General features: G+C 47.0%; 1 protein-coding gene across 3 annotated transcripts in view; it reads right to left on the minus strand.

Annotated features, from left to right (window-relative positions):
* Positions 1–25,306, minus strand: part of TRABD2A (TraB domain containing 2A) — a 165,547-nt gene extending 140,241 nt beyond the window's left edge. For 2 of the 3 annotated variants that reach the window (XR_013349163.1, XM_077843083.1), the window contains exons 1-2: positions 25,150–25,305; positions 15,519–16,079 (exon numbers count right to left, since the gene is read on the minus strand). Coding sequence is in view for 2 of the 3 variants with exons in the window: in XM_077843083.1 (XP_077699209.1) it covers positions 15,519–16,079; positions 25,150–25,257 (669 nt within the window). In the remaining variant the exon portion in view is untranslated. Of the gene's footprint in view, positions 1–15,518; positions 16,080–25,149 lie in introns of all 3 variants that reach the window. The other variant, XM_077843084.1, reaches the window with a different exon arrangement.
* Between the last annotated feature and the right edge of the window lie 2,616 nt (positions 25,307–27,922).

The raw sequence follows: 27,922 nt of genomic DNA on the forward strand, positions 1-27,922 counted from the left end.
GGCTCCCTGCATGGAGCCTGCTTCTCCCTCTGCCTGTGTCTCTGCCTGTGTCTCTGCCTCTCTCTGTATGTGTCTCTCATTAATAAATAAATGACATCTTAAAAAAAAAAGTGAACAGTGGCCACACATATTAGCATGGATGAATATGGCACAATTTTGGTCAACCAGCAAGGCACAGAAGAATGTACATAATATAGTTCCATTTATAGAACAATTTGAACACAAGGACATACACTATCTTGTTTAAAATACATATTTGAGGGGATCCCTGGGTGGCTCAGTGGTTTAGTGCCTGCCTTTGGCCCAGGGAGCAATCCTGGAGTCCCGGGATCGAGTCTCATGTCAGGCTCCCGGCATGGAGCCTGCTTCTCCCTCCTCCTGTGTCTCTGCCTCTCTCTCTCTCTCTCTCTCATATATATATATATATATATATCATGAATAAATAAATTAATTTAAAAAATAATAATAAAATACATATTTGATAAAACTGTAAAGAAAAATGGGGACTTCAGATAAGGAATGTGAAGTTTATATGGAGCAGTTATAGGAACAGTAGGAATCAGGCTAAACAGAGCCTAAGTTGGTTTAAACCAACTCACAGAGCAGAAAGGCAAAAGCAGAGGAGGGTAGTAAGGTCAGGGCTCCCTCGCTTTATACTTGGACCACCCTCATAACTAGAAAACTCAAGGCTACCCAGGGCAAATGAAAACCTCTGTTCTAACCTCTCCTCTCTTCCATCTATTTGAGCCAACACATACTCCTACCTACAGCAATGAGTAGCCAGGGGAATTCTGCATGCTGATTGGCTTAAAACCAGGATCCGGAACCAATCGCTAACAAGATTGGCTCCTGACTCAGTCACTCCAAGAGGGACACATGGAGTAAAGGTAAGTAAGATGGCAAACTACTGGATTCAGAAATAATATTAAATTTCAACAATGTCCTGGTTTCTCTTGCTAGTTTGAAAAGAATACCTAGGAATAAAGAAATCAAACAAGGCAAGAGGAACCAAGGGTGTAAAAGTGTGTCAACAGGGATGGAGTATAAGAGCATACTGAGTAGGACCAAATAAGCCCAACCACTTAGGGCAGTAGGAGCAAAGGTAACCATAAGCTTCTATCAAGTGTCTGTCATGCACTGATACTCTCGTTTGCTCCTGACTACAATCCTATGATGCTTGTTTCATCAACCCCATTTTACAGATGAGGAACTGGACTCAGAAAGGTTCAGTATCTTGCCCCAGGTCAAAAAGATAGGAAATGGAAAAAAAAAAAAAAAAGATAGGAAATGGGGGTGGGGAGTGCCTGGGTGGTTCAGTCTGTTAAGCCTCTGCCTTCCACTCTGGTCATGGTCCCAGGGGTCCTGGGATTGAGCCCAATTAGGCTCTCTGCTCAGTGGGGAGCCTGCTTCTCCCTCTCCCTCTGCCTGCCACTCCCCCTGTTTGTGCTCTCTCTCTCTCTCTCTCTCTGTCAAATAAATACAATCTTTTTTAAAAAGAAAAAAGATAAGAAATGGGGAGGGAGCCAGGATTCAAACCCAGATCCAGGGCCTTCCAAGTTCATGCTCTTTCCAGTGAGAAACTGGGTAGAAGAATAGCAGGATGGGCAGCAAGACCAGTCTTGACCTCTCCAAGGTGTCCAAAGCCTACTTCTTCCAAGGCGAGGCCCAACTGCTTAGGACCCATGTACCTCTAAGCAAGGACAGCCAGCATACCTACTTTCCTGAATGCCCTATCCTGGTTATAACAGCACCACTCAGGTAAAAAGATTCAGAGACAGCCTCAAAGTCAGGCTCTGTGTCTTTTAACTACTGCCTCCAACCCCCGCCCCAACTCAGAGATCACTATGTCAGGTCATTTTCCACCTATAGGGGAAAAAAATCCACAAAACCATGCTTCCTCTAAAGAAATCCAAAATCACATGCTCCCTCCTCTCCCAAACCCCTACTCAAACCACAGCCCCTGAAGAGACAGTCCTATATAGGACATGGCTGTCCACTCCCTCCCAAGCATGCCCATGACCTAGGTGGACATCCTAGTCAATGATATAGCATCATCAGGCTTATATCCAAGGAGTACATCTACCCCACCGAATCATCCATAAGCAGAAACTCTCTAGGCCAAATGCCAACTGCTTCGTTTGGAGCATTGGTTAAGATTTCAAGAAGGGTAAGAGACAGCAGAAAGGGAAGAACTACAGAAACATATTACAATTCTGATAAAAATCCAATTAGCATAGAGTTTCTGACAGCACAGAGACTAAAAGGGACCTTCTTTTCCCTCTGGAAACAGAGTGAGCCGGATGGGTGTCTGCTTTCATATTGGCGCTTGCCTTATACTGTCTTTAAAAAAAAAGAAAAAGTATCAGGCCACCCCAAAATACATCCTATTAGCTGGATACTCTTCTCTCTCCTTCCAATGACACATACTCACTCCATCTGCACTGTCTTCAGAAAAATAACAAGCTGATCACCAGGCAATTTACTCCAGGGCTCAAATGCCATCCTTCCTTCCTGCTACCCCCTACCCCCGCCCCGCTTCCCCCACCCCCCATGTCTCCCCTTCCGCTCTCCCCTTGCCTCCCTACAGCTCTTCTCTCCCCCTTTCTTTCTGGGCTGTGGAAAGAATCGATTAAGCTCCCTGTCCCACATTTGCAGCATGCCTCTTTCTCTTTCCTGAGACTCCTTCAGCTGTGGGGAGACCCAGGTCCCAGTCGGGGCATTGTTGCGGGAGCCCATGGGCTGAAGGAGCAGGCGAGGGGGTTCGGTCCGGCAGATGCCTTTTTTGTCAAAGACAAAGGCCCCCCGCCGAGCCTCTCCACTTTTCAGCACTTTCATCCCCCTCAGATCAAAGGGCTGCTCTGCATATGAAAGGCACCGCCCATTATGCGGCTCCCATTAGCCCCGCACCACCCCACCAGCCTCCCGGCTCCGGGAACAAAGGCGCTCGCATCTGTTCAGGCGCAGGCCTCACCTTCTGGGGCGGTGGGTTGTTGTGTCTTTTTTCTTGGTTCACTTTTGAGAGCCATTCGGCCCCTTGAAGTAGAGCTGGAGAGCAGTAGGGGAAGGTCTTCCTTGTCCTCAGAACATTCCGCCCCATATTGTTTCGAGCCCCCTTGAGGGTTTCTGGTCCTCGCCTCTCCCCACCTCACCTGAGCATCGAGCAGCAGCAGCAGCAGCAGCGGGGACGCCCTCCTCAAGCGAGTTTCTGTTCTGCCTTCCAGCCACTCTGTAAAACCCCTCCTCCTCCTGTACCTGAAAGGAGACTATTCCCAGGGAATAGTCTAGATCAGCCCTCAAAGCCAGACGGTGAGAAATATACATGCTGCCTGACACGGGAGATACAGCTTCCACACACTTGTTTGCACACTGAGGTCTGCTTTCCAGGGGGACAAAGAGCACTCCTGAGAACCTGGACCTGAGCTCTTCGCGGCAAAAGGACTCAAGCGTGAGGATGAAAGAAACTTCTCTTCAGTGACATTCCAACCTGAAGAAGCATCCTTCTGTAAATGCTGCTGGCCCCTGAATCCCGGGAAAGCACCCGGAGAGACCCAGCAGAATGCCCCAGGCTGACCAGGCCTTCTTCGGACTCGGCCTGCCATCCCCTCCCCTCTGCTCTCCTTCGTCAGGCCTCCTGACCACTCTCTCTCCCTTCCACCCAGTCCACATCCTGCCCTGATGCACACGGGCCTCCTGTTACAAACTGAACTGTGTCGCCCACCCACCCCCAAATTCACGTGATGGAGCCCTAACTCCCAATGTGACTGTATTTGGAGACAAGACCCCTAAGGAGGTAATTAGGGTTACATGAGGTCATAAGGATAGGGCCCTGATCTTATAGGACTACAGTCCCTCTAAGAAGAGAAAGAGACACCAGAGAAACCCCCCACACACACCTCCCCTCCCCCATACACACACACAGAAAAAGCCATGTGAGGACACAGCAAGAGGAGGGGACCATCTGCAAGCTGGGACAGCCTGCACGGGAAACACACCCTGCCAGCACCCTGATTTTGTACTTTGACCTTCTAGAACTGCATGAAAATAAATTTCTGCTGTTTACACTCCCCTGTCTGTGGTATTCTAGGATGGCAACTAGAGAAAACTGATACACCTCCTTCCCCAAACCCCACACAATGCTGAGGTGACAGTAAGAACAAATAACCAACCTCTTACCTCCAAGGCCTAGTGAAAGTTACCACCTCTGCTAAGCACTTGCTGACTATCTCAGCCCCTCCCCAGAAATCTCCCTTCTCTTAACCTCTGTTGCCCTGAAAGGTAGTTTTTTAAAGTGCTGACAAGACAAGCAAGCTTCAAGAACAACAGACTATGAAGAACCCAATTAAAAGCACAATAAAGCTAATGAACTGCACCCACTTCACCACACTCAGAACTGTTCCTGGGGCTAATTAGGCAGGAATGGCAAGCAGTTCGTCTAGATGGCTACACACGCTTGGACTTCTAGAGTCCAACCTGCTCCTGGATGTTCCCTTATTTTGTATTTTCTCCAATATCCGTTATCAGCTCTATGTCAGGTTTCTGTCGTACGAACAAACTCCAGTCCACAGAGAGCTCAGGCCCCAGTCCCGCCATGTCTTCCTCTCGCTGACCCTGGGTCCTGAGCTAACAGCTGGAGCTCCTACTGAGGGGCCAACTCCAACACCCTGCAGCAGTGACCGGGGCAGCAGCCCATCTAGCCCACACCTGGCTGCCAGGTGCACTGACCTGCAACATTGCTCTTGGAGCTCCCACTTGCCCCTGAAAACCACTCGGCATGCATGGAGTTTTCCCAGTCTCACACTCAAACCCTTTCCAGCATCACCCTCCACCCCACCTGACACGAGTGCTCATGGAGCCGAAACACCACCATTTGGCCAGCACAGCATGCTGGTCCCCAGGTTTGCCTACACTGTTGGCCCATTTGAAGTGTCTCCCTCATTTTCCCCTGCCTGTCTAAATCCTAGCCTCCCCTTGAAAATCCAGCTCAATAGTAAAGTAGCCTGGAGGCCCCAGGGGGGTGCAGTCAGTTGAGCACCCTACCCTTGGTTTCAGCTTAGGTGGTGATCTCCTAAGGGGTTGTGAGGTCGAGCCCCGCCTCGGGCTCCACATTCAGCCCAGAGTCTGTTTGAGACCACCTCTCCCTCGTTCCCTCACTCCACGATCCTTGCCAGTTCCTCCTTTTGGGCTGCTGTTCTGACCCTCCTCTTTCCACGTCACACATTTTTCACCTCTCCCTGCCCTCCCTCCCCACCTTCCCTGTGCTGTGGTGGGGTGTGACAGTTCAGATTATAGGTATTCTTGCCCTAAAGGTAGAAAACAGAAACAGAGGACGGGGGGGGGGGGGGGGGGGGGGTGCGGAATAAGCAGAGGGGAGGATCAGGAAATGGGTCCTTGTAGCACAAGACTAGAGTTTTCTTCTTGCTTTTCCAGTCTATTCCTAAGAGATGAAATGGGAACCATAGACGTGTTCATTCGCTGGGCTGCCATAACAGAGCACCATGGACTGGGTGTCTTAAACAACAGAAATGTATTTTCTCTTGGTTCTAGAGGCTGGAAGTCAGAGATCATGGTGTCGGCAGGGGTTGTTTCTCCTGCAGTCTCTCTCCATGGCTTGTAGAGGGCTGTCTTCTCCCTATGTCTTCACATGGTCCTCATTCTGTGGTATCTGTGTCCTAATGTCCTCTTATTTTTTTAAAATATTTTATTTATTTATTCATGAGAGATACAAAGAGAGAGTGAGAGGCAGAGACACAGGCATAGGGAGAAGCAGGCTCCGTGCAGGGAGCCCGACGTGGGACTCGATCCCAGGTCTCCAGGATCACACCCTGGGCTGCAGGCGGTGCTAAACCACTACGCCACCAGGGCTGCCCTGTCCTCTTCTTATAAGGACACTGATCATACTGATTTAGAGCCCACCCTGGTGATCCCATTTTAACTTAATTACCTCTTTAAAGACCCTTTCTCCAAATACAGTCACATTCTAAAGTACTTGGGGTTAGGGTTTCAAAATGTGAATTTGGTCAGGGGAACACAGCTCAGTCCATAACAGGGACCAAGGGTAGAGTTGCATAATTTGGACATGGTGACAAGAACAGGAGTCCAAGACAAAAGGAGGAGCTGACAAAGACCTTGGAAGTTGGAATCCAGGAAGGGAGGTGGGAGTGGCAGGAGAGTGAAGGGAGGGCAGGGAAGGGGCACAGGCAGGTGTCAAGCCCCTGAGCTCAGACTCAGTCGCAGATTGTCTCAAATGTCTACAAACACGGTCCCTCTGCCCAGCGCTGGATTTGCAGGGCCATCCTGTAGGACTCTTGGCCCTACAGCATCTCAGAATCACTTCTGGGCCTGGGCCAGGTCTATAACACCAGCCATCTCTTCAGACAGTATCCAGTCTATGACCATCACCACTGCAACTGCAAACATAGCTGACTGGGGCCAGGCAAACTGGGGGCCCCACTGAAGCCCCAGACAGCACAGAGCATCCCCAGAGCTGTCCTCTCCCTGAGAAGTCAGTCAGCAGCACCCCACAAGGATGTTCTGTTCAGTGATAAACAACCTTGTCTACCCAATGTACCTGCCAAGAGCAGAGGCTCACCTGGAATGCAGTCAAGGAACCCAGGGATGGGTAATGCGACCCCAGGTTTTTCATGTTGTCATCCACATTTCATGATTCCACAGCCTTTGCTGAGGTTGGCACCAAAGCCCCACTCTCTCCCTTTTAAAGCCTGAATGGAAAGGCAGGGCTTCATGGAAGGGTGTGGGGAGGAAGGGCAGCACAAGATGTGTCAGGAGGGATAGTGGAGAAGCAGAGAAGTGCCATAATGTTCAAGGTGTGACATCAGAAAATGCCACCAACATCCCCCTCCAGAGTCCAGGGCAGCCTCGTTCCAACACTGGGCCACAGAGTACCTCATCCTGCTGAGACTTTGGCTCCTTGGAGGGCCCCAGGGAACAGCTGGTCCAGTCCCACCCGAGTCCTTCCCCTTTCCCTTTCCCTTCTGGAATCTCCTCCAAGCAGGGTAGACTCTGTCTCACCCACCCCGGCTTGAGGTAGATTCTGGAGGAGCAACAAAGCACTCACACTCTCACAGGCCCTCCTAAAGAGATATGTGGGACTTGTTCCTAGAGTCTAGGGGTGTCCTGGAATTGATCCACCACAGAAGAACTGGCCACTGGGGTGTTAAAGGAGCTCTCTGCTCCCAGCCTAGTTCACCAGGAAGGACACAGGGACATGGAACAGAAACAAGACTGTAGCATCTCTTGAAGTGCTTCTTTTATGACCCCAAAGGGAACAGAACAGCATCAGATCCAGCTGAGGTCGCAACGCCAGCAGCACATGTGGTATCCATGCAAGTGTACAAAAATATCTAAATTTTTAAGTTCACTTCAGACTTTAGAGAGGCAGCCCAGAGCCAGGGGATGGCTGGATCATCATCAACTTTGTCTTTGAGTCCCTAAAATAAGAAACAGAGTGTCTGGCCCCTGTGGAGTGCTGAAGAAATATGTCCCAAATAAAGATCAGCCATTTAAAAAAGAGAGAGACTCAAATCCTGAGCAGGCCTGTTTTCAGGTGAAAACACAGAGCTCAAGTCTGCATCTGGAAGTTCGTGAAAATCACAGCCCACCACAAGGTACACAGTTGACTCAATTTTCCACTTCTGATCTAAAAATAAGAAAGTAAAGGGGTGGCCAAGGTGAAGAAATGTCACAGAAGACCTTCCTGGGTGAACTAATGGTTCAGTTCGGGCTTCCCATGTCTGAGGACGGTGCCCTTCATGATGTCTATGTTGATGTTCCTGTGTGTAAGCAGGCCCAAGGTCGATTCAGGGCCTAGATGTCACAGGCTCCTAGGGCATTTACACTTACTGTAGCAGTTTGCCCAGCTATGCAGAAGAACACGAAAATACTACAGAACAATGTTGGGAAGGAATGCAAAACAAGCAAACAGTGAAAGAAAAGTAAAAAGATTACACATAATGCGAATTTTAACATGCTGGTCTTAACACAGTTAGAAAGGCCACATTCAACTTTTTAAAGTAATTGCCACACGTTCATGTTGTGTCCCATTTCAGGCAAGGGATCCACAAGCTCACTGTCTCCCGATGGCCTCACTGACACATTCAGCAGCAGTCCTGCCCATTATCCTAGAGCCACTCGTGAGCCCCGTCTGCGTGCAGACACCGTGCCAGGAGCCAAGGCACAAGGACAGAGAGAGCATGGCCCAGCCTTCGAGAAGCCTGCACCTCTGAGACGGGCAGTCATCAGGGCTCCAGCAGAGGCTTCCACAGGGACGCTAAGAACAGCGGAGTGTCAACTCTGGCCTTGGGAATGCTTCACTGAGGAAATAATGTGTAAGCTTAATCAGCCAGACTGAGGAACAGCATGAGGAGGGGTTCCCGGCAGACAGGGCTGCATGTGCCTCAAATAGGTCACTATTAAGAATGTTTGTGCTCACAAACAAATCTGCCCATATTTTAGAAACCAATTCCCTTTCAGAGACATCATATGTTTTTTTCTAGACCTTTATTTTAAGCCAAACCTACCCAGGAAAAATAAAACCTCAAGATCTCCATCTTTAAGCACATTCCATTTCCATTCTGGAAAATGTGAAAAAATCACCTGTCAGTATTGTGATCAATTTCAAAAATGAGACCATCTGCTTTTATTGGAATTCATGACTGGGGAGTAGGAAATCCCCCAGTAAGTCAGACCTGTGGAGCTGGCAGCTGGCAGCACTCAGAAACAGCACTGGATTAGAAAACCGGAGTCTAAAGCCATACCACCCTACAGTCAGTCACTCAATCTTGGCTCATCTCGGAACCTAAGCAAGGTCGGGCTTGGGGAGTACTTGGATGGGAGAAAATGGGAGTCTAGGGAGCCTGGGCCAGCCCTGCTCAGTCTCACTGTGACCCCAAGCCATTCACCAAGGTTATTCCAACAGCAAACTGACCCCAGTGGGGCCTCTGCTGACTGACCTACCAGCCTTATGCTGTGGCCTCAGGGGAACAGAGACCTGCGGAGAGGCCTGCAAAGTACAAAAACGATGCACCCCGTGTTTTCCTAGGATTGGGCTATCCTGGGCCTGGCAGGTCCCCGTTCTCCTACGCAATCTGACCCTACGTTCTCAGGAGGCTTTTTCAGACTAGCCAGCACCTCCCCAGCTCATGCCTCTACTACCTACATCCATATCTGGCCCTTAATAGCCAGAGATGGAGGCACACACCAATGGCATCTTTCTAGGAATCTGCCCCACCGGGGGCTGCCTCTACCACTCTGCCCGGTCTGGACCAGAGCCCTATCCTAGAGCCACACTGGTTTCTTCTATTAGGGAACTGATCCATCTAAAGAAAACTTGCTCCAAAGAAGGAAAATCCCCATCTTCCCAACACCCCAAAACTGTAACTCAAGAAATGCACTTTTTCCTAAGACTCAGAAAGTATGTTCACTGGGCCCAAACCATTGTTTAAGTTTTCACTGGGGGAAAAAAATGACTTATCAGCAGACAGTGAGTTTTTAGGGTCCTGGATCAGAGGGCAAGAACTGGCAGTGACACCTGCTGCTGGAAGGGACAGCAGGCATGACAGGTGGAAAGGCCAACATGAAATATGTTAGTTAGTGCCATCTATTGGCAAGAGTAAACAGTACCAGAAGTGATTCTGTGCAACAGTAATTCAGATCATGAGAACCCTTCCGTATCACCTAAAGAGCATTCTGGGGTTGGCACAGGACTTTCACATCCAACTAACTTCAGTATCTTGGGATAAGGAAAGCCCAAAGATGCAGGCTTTCCATATGGAAGGCAGAGGGAAACCCCAGGCCTACTGGCCTCATTCATGTTAGCCTTTGGATCCCATGACTCAGACCCCAAATCTAGATGAAACTGGATCCCAAAGGACACTCCAATGCTGAGAAGATTGAGGCAGTTCCGAATTCCCGCCCCACCTCACCATGACATCCAGTCCATCACTGGGAAGTGGACAGGAGAATTCTGTGGTCGGACAGATTTGTTCTGGTCAGCCCCTCAGGGGAAGCAGACAGACAACGCCCTGGAGCTTGTGCAGAGAAATCTGGTGGAGTGTGACCATGGAAATAGGATTTTAGAAGATTCTCTAGGGAACTCTAAATCTTTAATGGGGACCCACGTGTGCAGCTGGGAAGGATGGGAGGGGACTCACAGGTGAGCCCTGCATCACTCAGACTCCGGCTCCAAATTCATTTGCCTTCTCCACATTAGGAATGGTAACACAGGGATCCCTGGGTGGCGCAGCGGTTTGGCGCCTGCCTTTGGCCCAGGGCGCGATCCTGGAGACCCCGGATCGAATCCCACGTCAGGCTCCCGGTGCATGGAGCCTGCTTCTCCCTCTGCCTGTGTCTCTGCCTCTCTCTCTCTCTCTCTCTATGTGACTATCATAAATAAAATAAAATAAAAAAAAAAAAAAAAGGAATGGTAACACAGCTAACAGTACCAGGGAGATACGAACTTTGAAAAAGAACAGGCATTATAATAATCTGACTCCATTCTGGAGCAGGAAACATCTGCCCTCAAATGGCAAGATCAAATCCACAGACAGGAAGTAAGCATCCTTACTTGTCAATGATAGATCTGGTCACTAAGAAAGCAAGAAGATTCAACTACTGTTGTTAAAATACACAATTTCAATTGGGCGGTTAAATTAATATATAAAAATTAGTAACCAGATAGAAAACATATTGGGAAGACAGTCTTTTACCAGCAGGATTTTTTATTAAAAACAATGAATAAACCTATGACTTGAACAGAATCTAGATCAAGAACTCTATAAAATAAGAAAGAAGACTAAAATACAATCAGTAAATGGAAAGGATAGCACGTTCCTGGATTATTGGACTTAATATGAGGAAAAATGTCAGTTCTTCTCACACTAATCTAGAAATTAACACAATCATAATCAAAATGATCATCAAAATCATTAAGGAAATATTTAAATCCAGTCACTAAGAATGTGATATTGACACAGAAAGAGACAAACTGATCCATGGAAATGGGAAGTGTAGAAACAGAAGAAGGGCACACGTGTGTGTGCTGCATGCATGTGTGCGTATATGTGAGAGAGAGAGAGAATGTCTCTATAACGATATGCTAAAACAAAAGAGCATCACAAGTCAATGGAGAAAAGCTGACCCCAGGCCAGTTACATCAGAAAGGGCAGCCATAGGCATTGAGAGGAGTCAAGCCCTGACTAGGGAATGGGCAAAGGGTACAATGAGAGGACACATCACAGGCAGCATGGACTCCAAGTGGACCTGCCTCAAACACACTCAGATCCACAATCTGGATCTCTGCTATTCAACAGAAACATAGTGTCAATCACATATCTAAGTTTTCTAGTAGCCACAAAAAAAAAAAAAAAAAAAAAAAAAAGGTGAAATTAAATTTAATTAAATTTAATGATATATTTTATTTAAGCCAATACATCCAAAGCATTATTATCTCAACATATAATCAATATAAAAAGTTATTAGTTTTTCGTATTTAGTTTTCAAAATCTGTTATGTATTTTCCACTCACCTGACATCTTAATTTGGATACTACATTTTCATCAGAAACACCTGATTTGTAGTTCGACTTCATATTTGTAGTTGAGAAAGGAGAACCACATGCCCAAGTTGTTCCAAACACACTTAAAAGTTTTCCAATAATTGGATCAATTATCAGTTTTTAAACTTTAATTCGAATTAACCAAAATAAATAAAATTCAAAATTCACTTCCTAAGTCACACTAGCCACATTTCAAGTGCTGAAAGCCCAGTCATATGTGGCCAGTGGCTAATGAATTAGACTACAGAAGTCCAGAATCTTCCACTGCAACTCAAACCTCCAAGGTCTGACACTGACCATCACACCTGTTGGAGACTCAAAGTCACCAAGACCTTTAATACATCTGGAATCAACCCCAAATTCCTCCATCTGTTGGTTAGGCAATCATGGGCAAGGTTCTTAAGCTCCCTGAGCTCCAGTTTTTGCATCTATAAAATAGGGATGATGCTGCCCATCTTGTGAAATTCTAAAGATTTGATGTAAAATTACCAATGAGGTCTGGCTCATAGAAGGCAATATGTTAGTTCTCTTCCCCTTGTATTTATATAGTATTTATGAAATGTTTTCCAATTTACTGTTTTATTTGCTTCTGACAACAGGATGGTGGGGCAAGTATTATCATATCCCCATTTAAAAATGAGAAAACAAAGTTCAGAGATGTTAAGAGAACAGCTCAAAGTCATACACTGGTGATGGTGCAAGAATCCTAACCCAGTGCATCTGGCTCTGAGTCCATTGCTTCTCCCACTGCCAGCACAGCGTTCCAGCCTCAGGTGCGCCTCAACCTGCCTCCAGCCTACCATCCAAGAGGAATGTGGGGAGCCCTGGAGTATAGGTTCGCAGGGCTCCTTCCAGGCAGCCTGCCCCTGTCTCCAGGAAGACTCAGGTTCTCCTCTGCCTCCTCCTGGCAACTGGTTGGAGAAGTGGCTCAGGAGCCTTCGGAGCCTGGCCGTCTCCCAGTCTCACTGTGTAATCAGCACCCACTAACGTCTCTCTTCAGAGAACAGAGGAAGGAACCAACGACCCCTCAAACAGGCAAAAGAAAAGGACCCAAGGGAATGAGTTAAGCTCATCTTCTATCAAAATGGATGCGGATGATCCTACCGTTCTCTGGACTTACTAAGACAGGAGACTCCGTTGGCCACCACCCCAAAGCCTCTGATGGAATTCTTCAATTCCACACAGCAGTGAGAATGAATGATGGACAACTACACACAGCAATGTGGTGAATCACAAGGGTAATGCTAAGCGAAAGAAGCCAAGCCCCCTAAAGGGGGCACACTGGGTAATTTCATTTATGTGAAATTCTAAAAGAGTCAAACTAATTTATGCTTAAAGATTTTCAGGATAGTTGGGAGGTCAGGGGTAAATGCCAGGGTCAAGGGGCTTCTGGGGAGCTGGTGCTATTCTGTTACTGGCCCTGAGTGCTGGGCACATAATTGTGTTTGTGAAAATTCATCATGTGTACTTTTCTGTTTAGTTATGCTGCAAGAAAAACTTTACGCTAACTTTCTGGGGTGATGGGAATATTCAATAAATTGATCTGAGTAGTGGTTATATGGGTATAGGTATATGTTAAATGTCACTGACCAGGTCACTAAGGTTATATTTGACTGTTTATAAATGAAACATAGGAAGTTACCACCGCTCCCCCAAAAAAGAGTCTCAGGAATGTCATTTAATTTTTCCTCCTAAATTTTAAAAAACTCTAACTTCACTAGTTAACTTAAAGGTCTTATACAAAATTTAATTTATAAATATTAAATATGTATTTGAACATTAAGAAGGTGTCATGAAATCAAAATGACACTCTAGTATAAATATAGTGCTCTAAAATGTCTCTTAAATGTATTTATTATCTTAAGAGATGGTACTACACACCTTCCTACAAAGATACGTTGCTTAAGATAATATTTTACTTCCAAGCATTTCCCCTCCCAATTGGAAGTATGAAAGAAGGCTTAGCTCGGGCAAAAATGCTCACAGATTTCAAACTTATAAGGTCAAATCAATGAGCCTTTAAATCAAAGCACTTCCCCTTTTATAGAACAATTAGCTCTTTGGGTTTCCAAAATAATGCAAGAGGGGGATCCCTGGGTGGCTCAGTGGTTTAGCGCCTGCCTTCAGCCTAGTACATTATCCTTGAGTCCTGGGATCGAGTTCCACGTTGGGCTTCCTGCATGGAGCCTGCTTCTCCCTCTGCCTGTGTCTCTGCCTCTCTCTCTCTCTCTCTCTCTGTGTGTGTGTGTGTGTGTCTCATGAATAAATAAATAAATCTTTTTAAAAAATAATTTAAAAAATAATAATAATGCAAGAAAAACTCCCCCAGGAGATTAATGCAGAAAATTACTGGTTCCTTCATTTGTCTAATAATCTCAATATGCCAAATACTATATTTTAGCACCTGAGTATTTATTAATATAGAATCTTAGCAAGGTAAATTAAATTCCTATAAATTTTTTTAATTCCTATAAATTTTATTATTAACTCAGGAACACTATGTTCAGGCTACTGAATGTCCTTAAAGTCTATGTAACAACCCACCTGAGTTCAGCATTTCAAGATTTGCTAAGGCCTAGAGGGTTGAATTTTATTCTGATGGCCAACCTCCCAAGGTCAACCGTTGAGAATATTTACACAAGAAGAAAACTTATCAACAATAATGTTGATTATCAACAATTATCAAAATAATCAACAATATTGTAACAACTTTGCATGGTCACAGATGGTGACCATGCTTATTATGGTGAACATTTCACAATGTATATAATTGCTAAATCACTATGTTGTACACCTGAAACTAATATAATACTATATGTCTATACTTCAATTAAAAAAAAATTTTTTTTAATTTGTTTTAAAGTGGGACACCTGGGTGGCTCAGCGGTTGGGCATCTGCCTTCGGCTCAGGGCATGATCCTGGGATCCTGAGATCGAGTCCCACATCGAGCTTCCTGCATGGAGCCTGCTTCTCCCTCTGCCTGTGTCTCTGCCTCTTTGTGTCTCTTATGAATAAATAAATAAAATCTTTAAATAAATAATAAAAATTAAAATCTGCCTCCCTCAGAGGCATCTAACATACTTTAAAACATTAACAACAACAAATTTCACCAAACCAATTAAACAATAGCACTGATAAAGTGTCACGTGTCCTATGAGAAATGAAGAACTCCTTAAGCATGAACTAAACTCCAGTATCCTGCATGGAGCCTGCTTCTCCCTCTGCCTGTGTCTCTGCCTCTCTCTCTCTCTCTCCTGTCTGTGTATTCTAATGAATAAATAAATAAATAATCTTTTAAAAAAAAGGAAAAGATAATTATTAAAAAAAAAAAAAAAAAAAGGGGGCAGCCCCTGTGGCCCAGCGGTTTAGCGCCACCTGCAGCCCGGGGTGTGATCCTGGAGACCTGGGATCGAGTCCCACATCAGGCTCCCTGTGTGGAGCCTGCTTCTCCCTCTGCCTGTGTCTCTGCCTCTTTCTCTCTATGTCTGTCATGAATAAATAAATAAAATCTTATTATAAATAAAAAAAATAAATAAACTCCAGTATCCTGAGGGAGGGGCTGAACGTAACTCTGCCTTACCAAGGAATTTTCTGTGGGGAGTGTATCATTTTCAAGCCATACCATAGGTCATACGCTGTGATAGTCAGTCTGACATTCACATTGTCCATGTCCTCTCAGTGCAGCCTGTTAATGAATGACCTAAACTAAAACAAGTGACACAGGTTATGCCAATACTTGTCAGGATAACAAGAGAAAAAACCTTTTCTCTCTCAGTAATCCACATATAAATGATATAACTGACCCTCGGGCTTATTTTTTAACCCTCAGGATAACATTCTTGAGCAAAGACAATTTTTGGATAAACTGTGTTTCTGCTCCATCTCCGTATTATAATTCAGTGAACTCACTCAAACCCCATGTCCTTCGTGCAAAGAGGGTCTTACCTGTGAAAAGTTGAGCCCATTCAGCGGATGGCACTGCTCTTCCACCTTTTCCACGGCCCCAGTCTGTTTCCTCAGCCGCTCGGCCTCCTGGGCAAGGTACAGGTCTAAGACAGGCACCCCACGGGACTTAATGTCCACTTCAGTCAGGGAGTTGACCATGAGCATCACCCAGATGGGCCTCTTCCGCTCCCAGTTCCCCGCAATGGCATTGAAGAGGTAGTCGGCATAGAGACCTTTGCCCCGCTGGTCTGGGGTCATCCACGAGGGCATCATGAGCTTGACATACTCTAGGTGGCGCTTGAGGCGGCAATAGATGTCCCTGGGGAGCACGTCCTGGAGGTTCTCACCCTGTGGCAACATCTGACAGCTGGTGAGGGCTGAGATAGTGTAGGGGTCCGTGAGGTCCAGCTCGAAGTACACAATGCTGCTCTGCTGAAAAGCCTCCTTGGAGTTGTCGGGGATGAAGTCCCAAACCCGAGTGTACGGAACGTGGATCGTGCCAAAGAAGTAAGACGGCGGGTCTCGCTTTATGGTCCACAAGAAGGAATTCAATTCACTTTGCTGAAAGCAAACAGAAAGGACGTTAAGTCATGATATGGAAGGTCAGAAACCTGACAGGGGAAAACGAATTGGAGAGACAAGTCACGCTGCAGGAGAAAAATGATCAAAGTTCAATTTCGACTTCGGAGTCCAGGTAGAGTCACCGGCCAGCAGCAGGAGTCTCGAGGCAGCATTTTTCTCTCTTCCACCGCAATGCGGATTAAAGTCAAAAAAGCATTAACAGTCCTTGAGCTTGCTCTAGCAATGAGGTAGGGCAGGAGGTAAAGCAGAGAATCTCAAGGGATTCCTAGGACACAGCTGGAACAGATGAAGGGACACGTGAGGAGACCACTGTTACCTCCCAGGCAGGCACACTGGTGGTGCCTGCTTCTTCAGATTCCAAGTCCAACATTCCCAAAATCAGTGGCTCTCAATGGCTGTACATTCTCTCCCAGCAGTTTCACAGGCTGAGCAGCAGTGCGCATCCGCCTGAGGCCAAGCTGTCATGCCCTGAGTGTCTCAGTTTCAACAGCAGGCACTTATGAAGTGTCAGTTTATTAGGAGACCCCTGTACAAAGACATGCACAGGGCAGCCCTCAAGGACTTCAAGTCGTAGTGTCAGATAGACTCATGAGGTGAACCATTCATCAAGCAGCCCAGAAAGGTGAAAAATCCAGATTTACAGAAAAGGCAGTTCTTTACAAAAAGCTTTGATTTCAGCAGCTTTTTAAGTGACATGCTTTCCTGGATTGTGGAGTTTCAACTTACAATCAGCTCTCATCATTGTCATAGCTACATTCTACAAAGTCCCCACAAACACTGAATTACCAAATAATGAACCACTGCTCCTAGGAGAAATACAAGGGTTAGGTTCTTATAAGCCTCCGGTCACAACATTTTGTTTTGTATGTGCTTTTCAAAGTACCCTATTCAGTATGTTGTTGATTCATTAATAATGACCTCATGGCCAACAGCACTACTATTCATACCTGAACGAAGCTCATCTAACACATACATTTTCTCCCTAAGGCACACCCTCCTAAGCAGCCTCCTGGTGCTTAAGAACACTAGGCAGTATCTATGTTTGGTTATTTTAAACAGTGAGACCACCCACAAAAAAAAGCACAAAAATGCAAAAAAAAATGTAGCATTAAGTAGACCAGCAAAAGGACACTTGTTCACCTATTACTTGTTTGAGAGCTGAAACAAAGCACAGCATCAATTTCTTTGACTTCAGTTGAGTGTGTGCATTGGGGGACTCAAGTTTTTCCCAGTTCTGGAACAGCTGCACATGACCATGAAAGTGCCACAAGCATTGGGGTTACAAATCAATTTTAGCAAGTAGGCCAATTCACAAATATGGAATCTACAAATAAGGAGGATCAGCTGTATTTGCATTTGTGTGTTTAAGTAGCAATAACCTATTTTTAAATGAAATGTTACGCAGAATCTCAAAATTTACTAAGACAAAAGCTGGTTGATGCAGGGGCCCCATTCCCACAGCTTTCAACCTTCTCTTCTCCTCTTGCCCCCTGGCCATCTTCCACAAAAACAATCCTGAGCACTCAGAGGAGGGCAGAGAACACAAGGGCTGGGCATGAGACAATAGTGGGGGAAGGTGGGCAGTAAATGGGCTCATTTACTGGATAAACACTATTGGCTAAAGCAGCCTAAGCCACTGCTGACCACTCGGGAACAGGCCTAGTGCTCCAGAAGGGCTTTTCAAAAGCAACTAGAAGTCTTGAGTTTAAATAAAATGTTCAAATTAGAAGGGCACCTGAGTGGTTCAGATGGTTGAGCATCTGACTCTTGATTTCAACTCAGGTCATGATCTCAGGGTCATGAGATAGAGCCCCACAGTAGGATCTGCACTGGGTGTAGAGCCTGTTTAAGATTCTCTCTCTCCCGGGCAGCCTGGGTGGCTCAGCAGTTTAGCATCGCCTTCAGCCCAGGGTGTGGTCCTGGGGTCCCAGGGTCGAGTCCCACATCGGGCTCCCTGCATGGGGCCTGCCTCTCCCTCTGCCTGTATCTCTGCCTCTCTCACTGTTTCTCATGAATAAATAAATAAAATCTTAAAAGAAAAAAAGACTCTCTCCTGAGGCACCTGGGTGGCTCAGTGGTTGAGCATCTGCCTTTGACTCAGCTGATCCTGGGGTCCAGGGATCAAGTCCCACATCGGGCTCCCCGCAAGGAGCCTGCCTCTCCCTCTGCCTCTGTCTCTGCCTCTCTGTGTGTCTCTCATAAACAAATAAATAAAATCTTTTTTAAAAATTCCAATTGAAATATGTTGCTTCCATTTTCTCAAATGCCACACAAGCCAAACAGAACATATCTCACCAGCCCCCAGCCTATGGCCTTGTGTTTTATTTTGTTTTGTTTTTTAAGATTTTATTTATTTATTCATGACAGACACACAGAGAGGCAGAGACACAGGCAGAGGGAGAAGCAGGCTCCATGCAGGGAGCCTGATGTGGGACTCAATGCCGGACCTCCAGGATCACACCCTGGGCTGAAGGTGACGCTATACCGCTGGGCCCTTGTGGGTTTTTTGGAAAGTATTTAAGTTAACAATTCTGTTCACACATCCACTTTTTCAAGACTGCACTAATTGGTGAGAGGAGCCTAAATTCTGCCTCTGTCTCAGCTACCTCCCTGAGATTTTTAAAAGCCACTTCATTTCTCTGTACCTCAGTTTCCCCATCTTTAAAAGTTAGATAACAAAATCTGTCATAAGTTATGGGGGCAAACAAACTAGACAGGTAATTGTTCAATGAATGGACAAATGAAAGAGAGAACATATTTTTAAAACTTATGATTGGATTGATATTAAGAGATGAATCAAGTTCAAGGTCTCCAGCTAGCCTTCAGGCATCCTCTTATGGCGTAATGACTGTCTCGGGGGTTATGTAAATAGATCAAAAAGCCAAACTGAAACTCCATCTAAAACAATGGCAGCCAAGGCTAATTAAGCAGTCAAACGCTTCTCTGTTTTTTAGAATTAGATAAGCCCATAGAAAAACAGTGGCTAACTAGATGCCAGTTGAAAGCCAAGACTGACAGTTATAGCTTTGGTTCATTTAAAATGGGTCACAAGGGCAGCCCCGTTGGCGCAGAGGTTTAGTGCCGCCTGCAGCCCGGGGTGCGATCCTGGAGACCCGGGATCGAGTCCCACGTCGGGCTCCCTGCATGGTGCCTGCTTCTCTCTCTGCCTGTGTCTCTGCCTCTCTCTTGCTCTCTCTGAATAAATAAATAAATAAATATTTTAAAATAAAATAAAATAAAATGGGTCACAAAATAATCACCTGTAAATGAAACTGGTTTGGTACAGGTGGCCTTATAGGCAGAGGTTTCATTTGACTTATTTGTTCATTCTATAGGGAAGAGTTGCTAATTGCAGGATCCTGAATGGTGATATGACTGGGCATCACTGACCTACAGAAGGGATCTGCTCACACAATTTCCACACATTCTACCAAGGGACTTCTACACAGTTTCCAACTGGGACACACAGCAAAGACCTAAAATGCTATTATTCAATCCATGGAAACAATCTAACTCATTGTCATCTGGTCGGAGACTATGATAGTAAACAAATATATTCCCCAGAAAATCCAGCCCGTGCTGCTGCATCATGGTTGGGGTTGGGGCATAGGCAGAGTGGGAGGGGTGGTTCCATTTCGGTTTGGTTTTGGTCTGTCTTTCCTGGATACCCTTAATCTCCCTAAAGTCTCATCCTACCTCAAAATACCTATACTTCTCTTTCGACCAAACCTGTTCAACTATAGGTATTCATTTTTATTTAATTATTTATTGCTGCCTTGTCAATTAGTATTAGTCTAGAAATGGAGTTGTCAGATGATCTTTTTGCTGAAATGCTCATATTTTAAAAACAACAACAACAACAAGACTTATGTTCTGGCATCCAGCTACATCGTAACAATAATGGCGCTAAGAACAGCCAGCTGTTATTAAATGTTCACTGTGCACCAGGAAAACCCAAGCATTGCACACAAATGCTCCTACTACATTTGTTTGGCATGCACTTATTCTACAATTATTTATGCAACACTTACTGTGTATCAGGCACTATTGTAGGCATGAGACACAGCGGTTTTCTAGAGCACTAGAAACATAATAGTGAGTAAAAAACAGGTCCCTGCCTCAGTGATATCTGTTGTGAAGAATGTGAAAGCAGGAGAGGGAACAAGGAGTACTGGTGGAGGAGATACTCAGTCTTAAATAGGGTGATCATGTTTGGTAGGAGATTTAGGCCTTGCTGTGAAGGCAGGTGAAAAGGCAAACCAGGGGGAGAGCTGAGAGAAGACCATTCCCTCCAGGAAGAGGGAACAGCAGTGCAAAGGTCCCAAGGCGAAAGTTTCTAGCAAGGATGCCATCATAACTCCAGCAGGATGAGTGAAGAGGAAAGCAGGAGGAAATGTCAGAGAGGCGAGCAAGACCAGGCCACACTAAAGCTAGGGCAGGCTTTTGTGAGAGGAGCAAGATGAGCTGACCTAATGTGTGAACAGGATCACTCTGGTGGCCATGAAGAATAGACTACGGAGGGATCCGGGCAGATGCAAGAAAGTCAGTTAGAAGTTTCCAAAAGAATCCAAGCAAGAGAACACAGTGGTAGTGACAGAACTGAGATATGTTCAGGTTCTGGATATATTCCAAAAGCTAAAGCTAATAATAGGACTTGCTGATGAATCAGTTAATTAAAAGGATGAAGTTGCCATCAATCAAGATAGAGGAGAGAAGGGGATGGGACAAGAGCAGAGGGGAAGTTCAGAAAACTGGCCTGGGCCCTGTTGAGTCAAGATGTCAAGCAATCAGGAGGGGAGGTTGAACTGGTAGGTGGATGCAAGAATCTGGACTTTGAGAGAGGCCTGGGTCAGAAATAAAAACGGGGTAATGTCACTATTTAGATGTTATTTCAGGGGCAGCATGGGTGGCTCAGCGGTTTAGCGCCACCTTCAGCCCAGGGCCTGATCCTGGAGACCCGGAATCGAGTCCCACATCGGGCTCCCTGCATGGAGCCTGCTTCTCCCTCTGCCTGTGTCTCTCTGTCTCTCATGAATAAATGAATAAAAATAAAAATATTTTTAAAAAAATAGATGTTATTTCAAATCATGGAACTGAATAAGATGTCCAAGGGACTATGTGTAAATTAGGAAAGAAAAGGTCTAGGGGGCACGTGGGTGGCTCAGTGGTTGAGCATCTGCCTTTGGCTCAGGTTGTGATCCCAGGGCTCTGGGATTGAGTCCTGCATCAGGCTCCCCACGAGGAGCTTGCTTCTCCCTCTGCCTCTTTCTGTGTGTCTCTCATGAATAAATAAAATATTTAAAAAAGAAAAAAAAAAAGAAAAGAAAAGGTCTAGAAATAAGCCAACCTTGCAAAGTCAAGGTACAGAAAAGCAGCCAGCAAAATAAAATGAGAGAAGTCGTTGTCAAGGATGCTAGGAAAATCGAAAGAGTAGGAAGCCAATCAAAGACAGAACTTCAAGGAGGAGAACGTAAGCGAGGGGGCTCAGTGTGGCTGATGGGCCAAATGAGACAAGGATTTGAGGACTGACCTCTGGATGGAGCAACACAGGGGACCTATTGGTGGCATAGTGGGGCTGAAAGCCTGCCAGGCACCTATTCAGGAGAAAACGGGAAGAAAGGCAATTGAGAGGATACACAATTAGTTAAGGCGCTGGCCATTTCCATGTGCAGAAACAGACCTTGAGAGGTTTATGATGTTACCCAAGGTCCCATCGCTGCTGCAGGCAGGCTGGCTCCTGCGTTTGAAATACCATATTATGTGACCTTAAAATGCAACACACTTTCCTCATGATTCACCATCCTTTTTTTCCATGAATACTCTAAGAGGTGCACAGTTGCTCAGGAGCACTTCCTGACTCTGAATCTGAAAAGACTCTGTTCAGGTCCGGACCCAGGACCTCCCCCCAAAAAATCCACACCAACATTTTTAAATCATCACACTGCCAACTTTTCCCATTCTGTCTTTTCAAAATAATATGACTGGGGGGGGGGTCCCACTTTTTTAAGCCAGGGGTTTTAAAGTGTTTTTAAAGAAATATTCCTCATTTTATGCTTCTTTTTTTTTTAATTTTTTTTATTGGAGTTCAATTTGCCAACGTATAGCATAACACTCAGTGCTCATCCGGCCAAGTGCCCCCCTCATTGCTTATAGGGCTTCTTTGATAAATGGAGTTCTGCGCTGACCAAGTAGTTACTCTCTGTCCCACGCTGCACCAGCCAACACACCGAGCTGGCCACTGACAAGGCCCTGCCGGGCATGCCCTGGATAGAGCACAAGCTGAAGGAAAAGTCTTCAGGGCTTCTGATTCAGGAGCTCTCCTCGTGCCTTTGCCCACCAGCAAGCTCCCAGGCCTCCGTGCTGGTCCTCTGGGTGCAACTACCCCTGCCTCCCTTATCCTCAGGGGTGGAGCTGTTTCATCTCCACAAAAGGAAGAGAACAAAACCATTCTACTACCCCATTTCAGGGTACAAACTGCGGCCACCACATGTTACTAGTTGAAGCCATGTGTTTAAACATTATGACTGAACAGAATAAACACTTAACACCATTAACATGTCCCTTCTGAACGTTGCTGATAATGGCACTTTTCCAGTAGTACTCTTCAGCAGACCAGCTAGAATGATACCAAAGTGAGTTGGTTTAAGCTGACACTTGTTTTTCAACAAATATTATTGAGAATCTTCTGAGCACTGGGGATGCAGTAGCAAACCAAACAGACGAGTGAACATTCCTACCCTTATGAAAATCACATGGCAGGTAGGGGAGCAGTGGCAAACAAATTTTTATCAGTTAAGTGCTCCGGAAAAAAAATAAAGCAGGAAAGGCAGCCAGGAGGGCAGGTGGGTCAGGGGTTTGATGTAATCTTTAATAGATAATCAGGAAACGTCTCTTTGAAACAATCTGAGCAAAGGCCAGATACAAGTATGGGAGCAAGCATGTGGATATTTGGGGGAAGAAACAGCACATGTCAAAGAATACAGGCAGGAATAATCAAGAACACTCAGGAGTTCTGTTTGAGTTTAGATAAGGAAGAGACAACCTGTGTGGTGCTCAGCGCAAACTGGCAGTGTCTGCAGACAGATAGCTTGGAAGTCCTCTCTGTAATGATTAACAAAAGTCGAACACCAAACCAGCTCTCAGGCCACGGTATGCTACATGGTAAGCTGCTGCAACTGGATTGGAGGCTGGATTCCAGAGCTTTTACTCTAAAATCTAAAGACTCCAACCTCCTGGGGCACCCACCCACAGTGGCCTCTCCCGAGCAGGTCAAGCATACAGCCCTGCCATTGACTGACCTGACCTCCAGGGGATAAGACAGTTTGCCCATATAGAATAAAATAGATTTTTCAAAATGTGGTCCAGGGACCTGTAGCTGTCCACAAGACCCTCCCGAGCAGTCTGTAAGGTCAGAACTATTTCAGTGATAATACTAAGATATTTTCCTCTTTTGATTTCATTCTCTCATGAGTGTACAAACAGAATTTCCAAGAGGCTACAGGCGTGTGATGACATCACACGCCTGTAGCTTAATGGCATTGTGCTTATGAATTCTTGTGTTTTATTAATATTTCCATTAATTCACACACATAAAGGCTCTTAGGAGTCCTCAATACTATTTTAGAATGTGGAGGGGCCCTGAGATCAAAAAGTTTGAGAATTGAGAGAGTGAAAAAGGCCATGAAAACAGGTTCAAGCATCAAGAGACAGGAGACTTTATCAAGACTCACTTGTCACACTATAATTACGAGTGGATTTGCAAAAGTGAAAAACGTTTGCTTTCCTAAGAAAGGGTGGACTTTTGTTTTGGGTAACAAGAGCGCAGCTGCCTTAGCACAGGGTTGGGAACTATCCAGGCTGCGGAGTCCCGCTCTCCGGCCACCGCGCCTCCTGCCTTCCTAGCGGGAGAGCCTCCGCGTGTCTGCAGCCCGGGACGCCTTAGCGAACTCAGTGTGACTCCCCGGTCAGCCCAGGGGGCCAGGAAGGCTCAACTGGGTCACTCCCTTGCTGTCGTTAGGACGATGAATAAAATTACCACGAGCCTGAGTGACGCCCCCCCCCCAACCTCCGCCCCCCAACCCCGCCGGTGCTGCGCAGGTGTCCCCGAAGGTGGGCCGACCCTGGGTCTGAGGGCGCACAGGCATCCAAAGGACGGGCCAGACCTTAGGATCACCCTCCCCAGCTCCAGAGATCCAGAGATCCAGAGATCCAGAGATGAGATACATCACATCCACAAGTACAAACACAAAATTCGACCTCTACGGAGCTCGAAAGAGAAGAACATGAGAACGACAGAAATTGCCAACTGTAAAGAAAAAAACCTGACCAGGAAAAGGAAACCTGCGTCTCGAAAGAGGGCCAGCCTCGGAGACGCTAGGGCTGTCGGACTTGCGCTCGGCTCCGGCTCCTGGAGGGCTGGGTGGCCCTGGGCAGGTCAGCGGGGCTTCCTCGCCCGGGTTCCCCCCGCCTGCAAAAGGCTGATGCGAAGGTCTAGGGAAGCGCCTGTGCCTGAGCCGGCGGCTGTCAGGTGCGGTTACTCCGCGAATGCGCTCCGCGACGTGGGGCCCAAAGGTCCCGCTCTGAGCCTCAGTTTCCCCAGATCGGTGAAACAAGGGGAATGGCTTCAGCTCCCCCCAAACCCTTTCTAACTCAGGCACTGAGCTTAGGAAGGTCAAATCAAGCAGCTGCAGGGCGCTTTTACCATCTGATAAGAGCAGGAGAAATTCAACGCTCGGAAGAGAGGGCGGAACAAACTTCCGAAGTCAACGTGCCGAAGTCCCTGCCCCGCTCGGGTCTTCGCAGGCTCCCCTGCCCGACGTCCCCTAATGCCCGCGAGGCAGGCTGGAGAGACGCAGGAGACCCCTTGGGCGAGGGCCGGGGACAGGGGGTCCGCCAGGAGGGGGGACCCGGAGCGCGGCGGGACGCGCGGGCAGAACGGCGCGGCCGGGGGAGGTGGCTCGCGATCCGAGGGCGAGGTGCGTCGCCGGCCTGGGAAGGGCACGAGCCCCGCGAGGTGCGGGCGGCCGCCTGCCCGCGCCGGGCGCCTTACCTGGGGCTGGAGCTCGCAGTCGGCGGAGGCGGGCGCGCCGCGCCGCGGGGCTGCGCTCGCGGGCAGGAGGCAGAGGGTCGGCAGCAGGAACCAGCTCCAGGGACTCATCCTCCCACCGCGGCTCCGGGGCCCGGCTCGCGGGGAAGGAGCAAGGCAGCAGCGGCCCCCCAGCCCGGCTAGCGGGCGGCCGCGGAGCTGCGGACAGGCGGGGCGCCCTCCATGCGCGCGGGGCTCGGGGGCCGGGGGCGCTGGCCGGCAGCTCGCTCTGCGGCGGGTCGGGCCGCCTGCGGGCGGGGCCGGGGGAGCCGGGCGGGGGGAGCCGGGCGGCGGCCGCGAGGGGCGGGCCCTGACCTCCCAGCCCCTGCCCCGCGCCCCCCTGCCCCGCGCGGAGCCCCCGCGGGCGTGCCCCCGCCGCGCCCTCCCGCCCGAACCGCGCGGGGGGCCGCCGGCCACCGGGGGCGCCGGCCCGGAGGGAAAAGTGAAGTTCCAGCCCCGGCTGCAGCCTCGTGCAAGACTCCTGCTGGCTCCCACCCTCACGTCTGTATTTACGCTGCCAGTTCTGAGGGTGGCTCTTGATTGAAAGGGACAGGCCGGGGAAACAAATGATAGGCTACTTTTTCCAAGGAAAGTTCTTTTCAACAAAGGAAATGGCATAGAAGCTTCGCCTGTAAAGGGGGGGAATAGTATGTGCGTACACTTAAAAGTCTGTGACCACAAAAGCCAGCACTCCATTAAGTGTCCTCTTAAGGGATCTGGGGTAATAATATTAAGGGTGTGAACACCAAACTCGGATTACTCCACAGATTAAATGAGGACATTTATGGAGAGCATCTTGTTTGATGTACATAGGAGGCCTGCAGAATGTGTTTGCTCCCTCTCTGCCCCAAATTTTCCAAGGGCCTCTTCACGTCATTGATCCTTCTGGAAGGAAAAATCGTGAAAGCAACTAGCTATGCCCAGCCTCTGTCGCCTCCTACCCACGGCCTGAGGGCACTTTACCAACCTTTCTTTAGAGCCCAATTTACCCGTGATCACCTTCCCAGCCAGCCTAGCAGCAGGGGTTCTTTTTTTTTTTTTTTAATTTTTATTTATTTATGATAGTCACAGAGAGAGAGAGAGAGAGAGGCGCAGAGACATAGGCAGAGGGAGAAGCAGGCTCCGTGCACCGGGAGCCCGAGGTGGGATTCGATCCCGGGTCTCCAGGATCGTGGCCTGGGTCAAAGGCAGGCGCTAAACCCCTGCGCCACCCAGGGATCCCAGCAGCAGGGGTTCTTAATTGTGTAAGTCACGGTCCATTTTGAGACTCCAGTAGAAACTGGAAGTATGGGGCCGCTGGGTGGCTCAGTGGTTGAGCGTCTGCCTTTGGCTCAGGTGTGATCCTGGGGTCCTGGGGTCTTGGGATCGAGTCCAACGTCAGGCTCCTCACAGGAAGCCTGCTTCTCCCTCTGCCTATGTCTCTACCTCTCTGTGTGTGCCTCTCATGAATAAATAAAATCTTTTTAAAAAAATCTTTATTAAAAGAAAGAGAGAGAGAACTTGGAAGCAAAGTGGGGGAGGGGGTTGGGGGAGGTACAGTGGCCAAGATTTACACACAATGGGAGGAGCTTCCAGAATGTCAGGCACCCATCTACCATCCTCCAATAAAGAACTCCTGGCTTTAAAAAGCCAAGTTTTTCAAGCTTTCACTCCATGGGTGTTGAAGTTACAAGTGTTTTTGTGAAATTGCTAAGTTTTTCCTGTTCTAAGTTTCAGTGAGGATTTGCTTTCTGGAGTTGGCCCTCCTGCCTTCAAACGACCCCCTTGGCAGCCTGGCAGCAAACCTTGGCCCCTCAGCCCACCCCAAGTGCCCCGAGGCTGGGGTTTTCAGGTTGCCAGCACTGCCACCTACTGGCAAGAATAGTCCCTCTGGCCGTGAGATGAAAGCATCCGGAACTTTTATTTCATACTTTCCCCTACTCCAAAGGAAGGCTCAACAAATCAACTGGGGCTAGAGGGGAGGAAGGGTGGGGGGCAAATGTGTGACAAAATGAGAATGAGTTTGTTAGTTTTCTGTTGTCTCTTCCCCATTCCCTTGATTCCTGCTCTTTATGATTTCCTTCCTTTTACTTACATTAAATTTATTTTGCTCTTTTTTCTAGCTTCTTAAAGAGTGATGTTAAGTTGTTAACTTTAAAACTTTCTTATCTAATAGAAGCATGTTAAAGCTATCAATTTCCCTCAGGCACTGCTTTAGCTGCATTGCCCAAATTTTTTGAAAAGCTGTATTTTCATCATCATTCAGTTTGGAATACTTTTTTCTTTTCTTTTCTTTTCTTTTCTTTATTTTATTTTATTTTATTTTATTTTATTTTATTTTATTTTATTTTATTTTATTTTATTTTATTTATTTGAGAGAGAGTGCGTAAGCAAGAGAACACAAGCAGGGGGAACAGCAGAGGGAAAGGGAGGAGCAGGAAGCCCAAGCCCTGCAGGACCTAAGATCATGACCTGAGCCAAAGCCATCCACTTAAACGACTGAGCCACCCAGGCACCCCTGGAATATTTTCTAATTTCCCTGGAAGCTTTTTTCTTTGACCATGGATAGTTTAAAAATACATTCCTTAATTTTCAAATTATGGATTTTTCTGAGACATCTTATTATTGATTTCTGATCTAACTCCACTCCAGTATTAAATGCTGATTTCTGATCAGCATTTAAATATGATATTGGGAGATGTGGAAGAAACCATAACTACTATAGAAATTTATGAAGAAACATATGAAGAGATATATA

This window comes from Canis aureus, chromosome 12 (genome assembly GCF_053574225.1).
Source record: "Canis aureus isolate CA01 chromosome 12, VMU_Caureus_v.1.0, whole genome shotgun sequence".
Classification (NCBI taxonomy): Eukaryota; Metazoa; Chordata; class Mammalia; order Carnivora; family Canidae; genus Canis; species Canis aureus.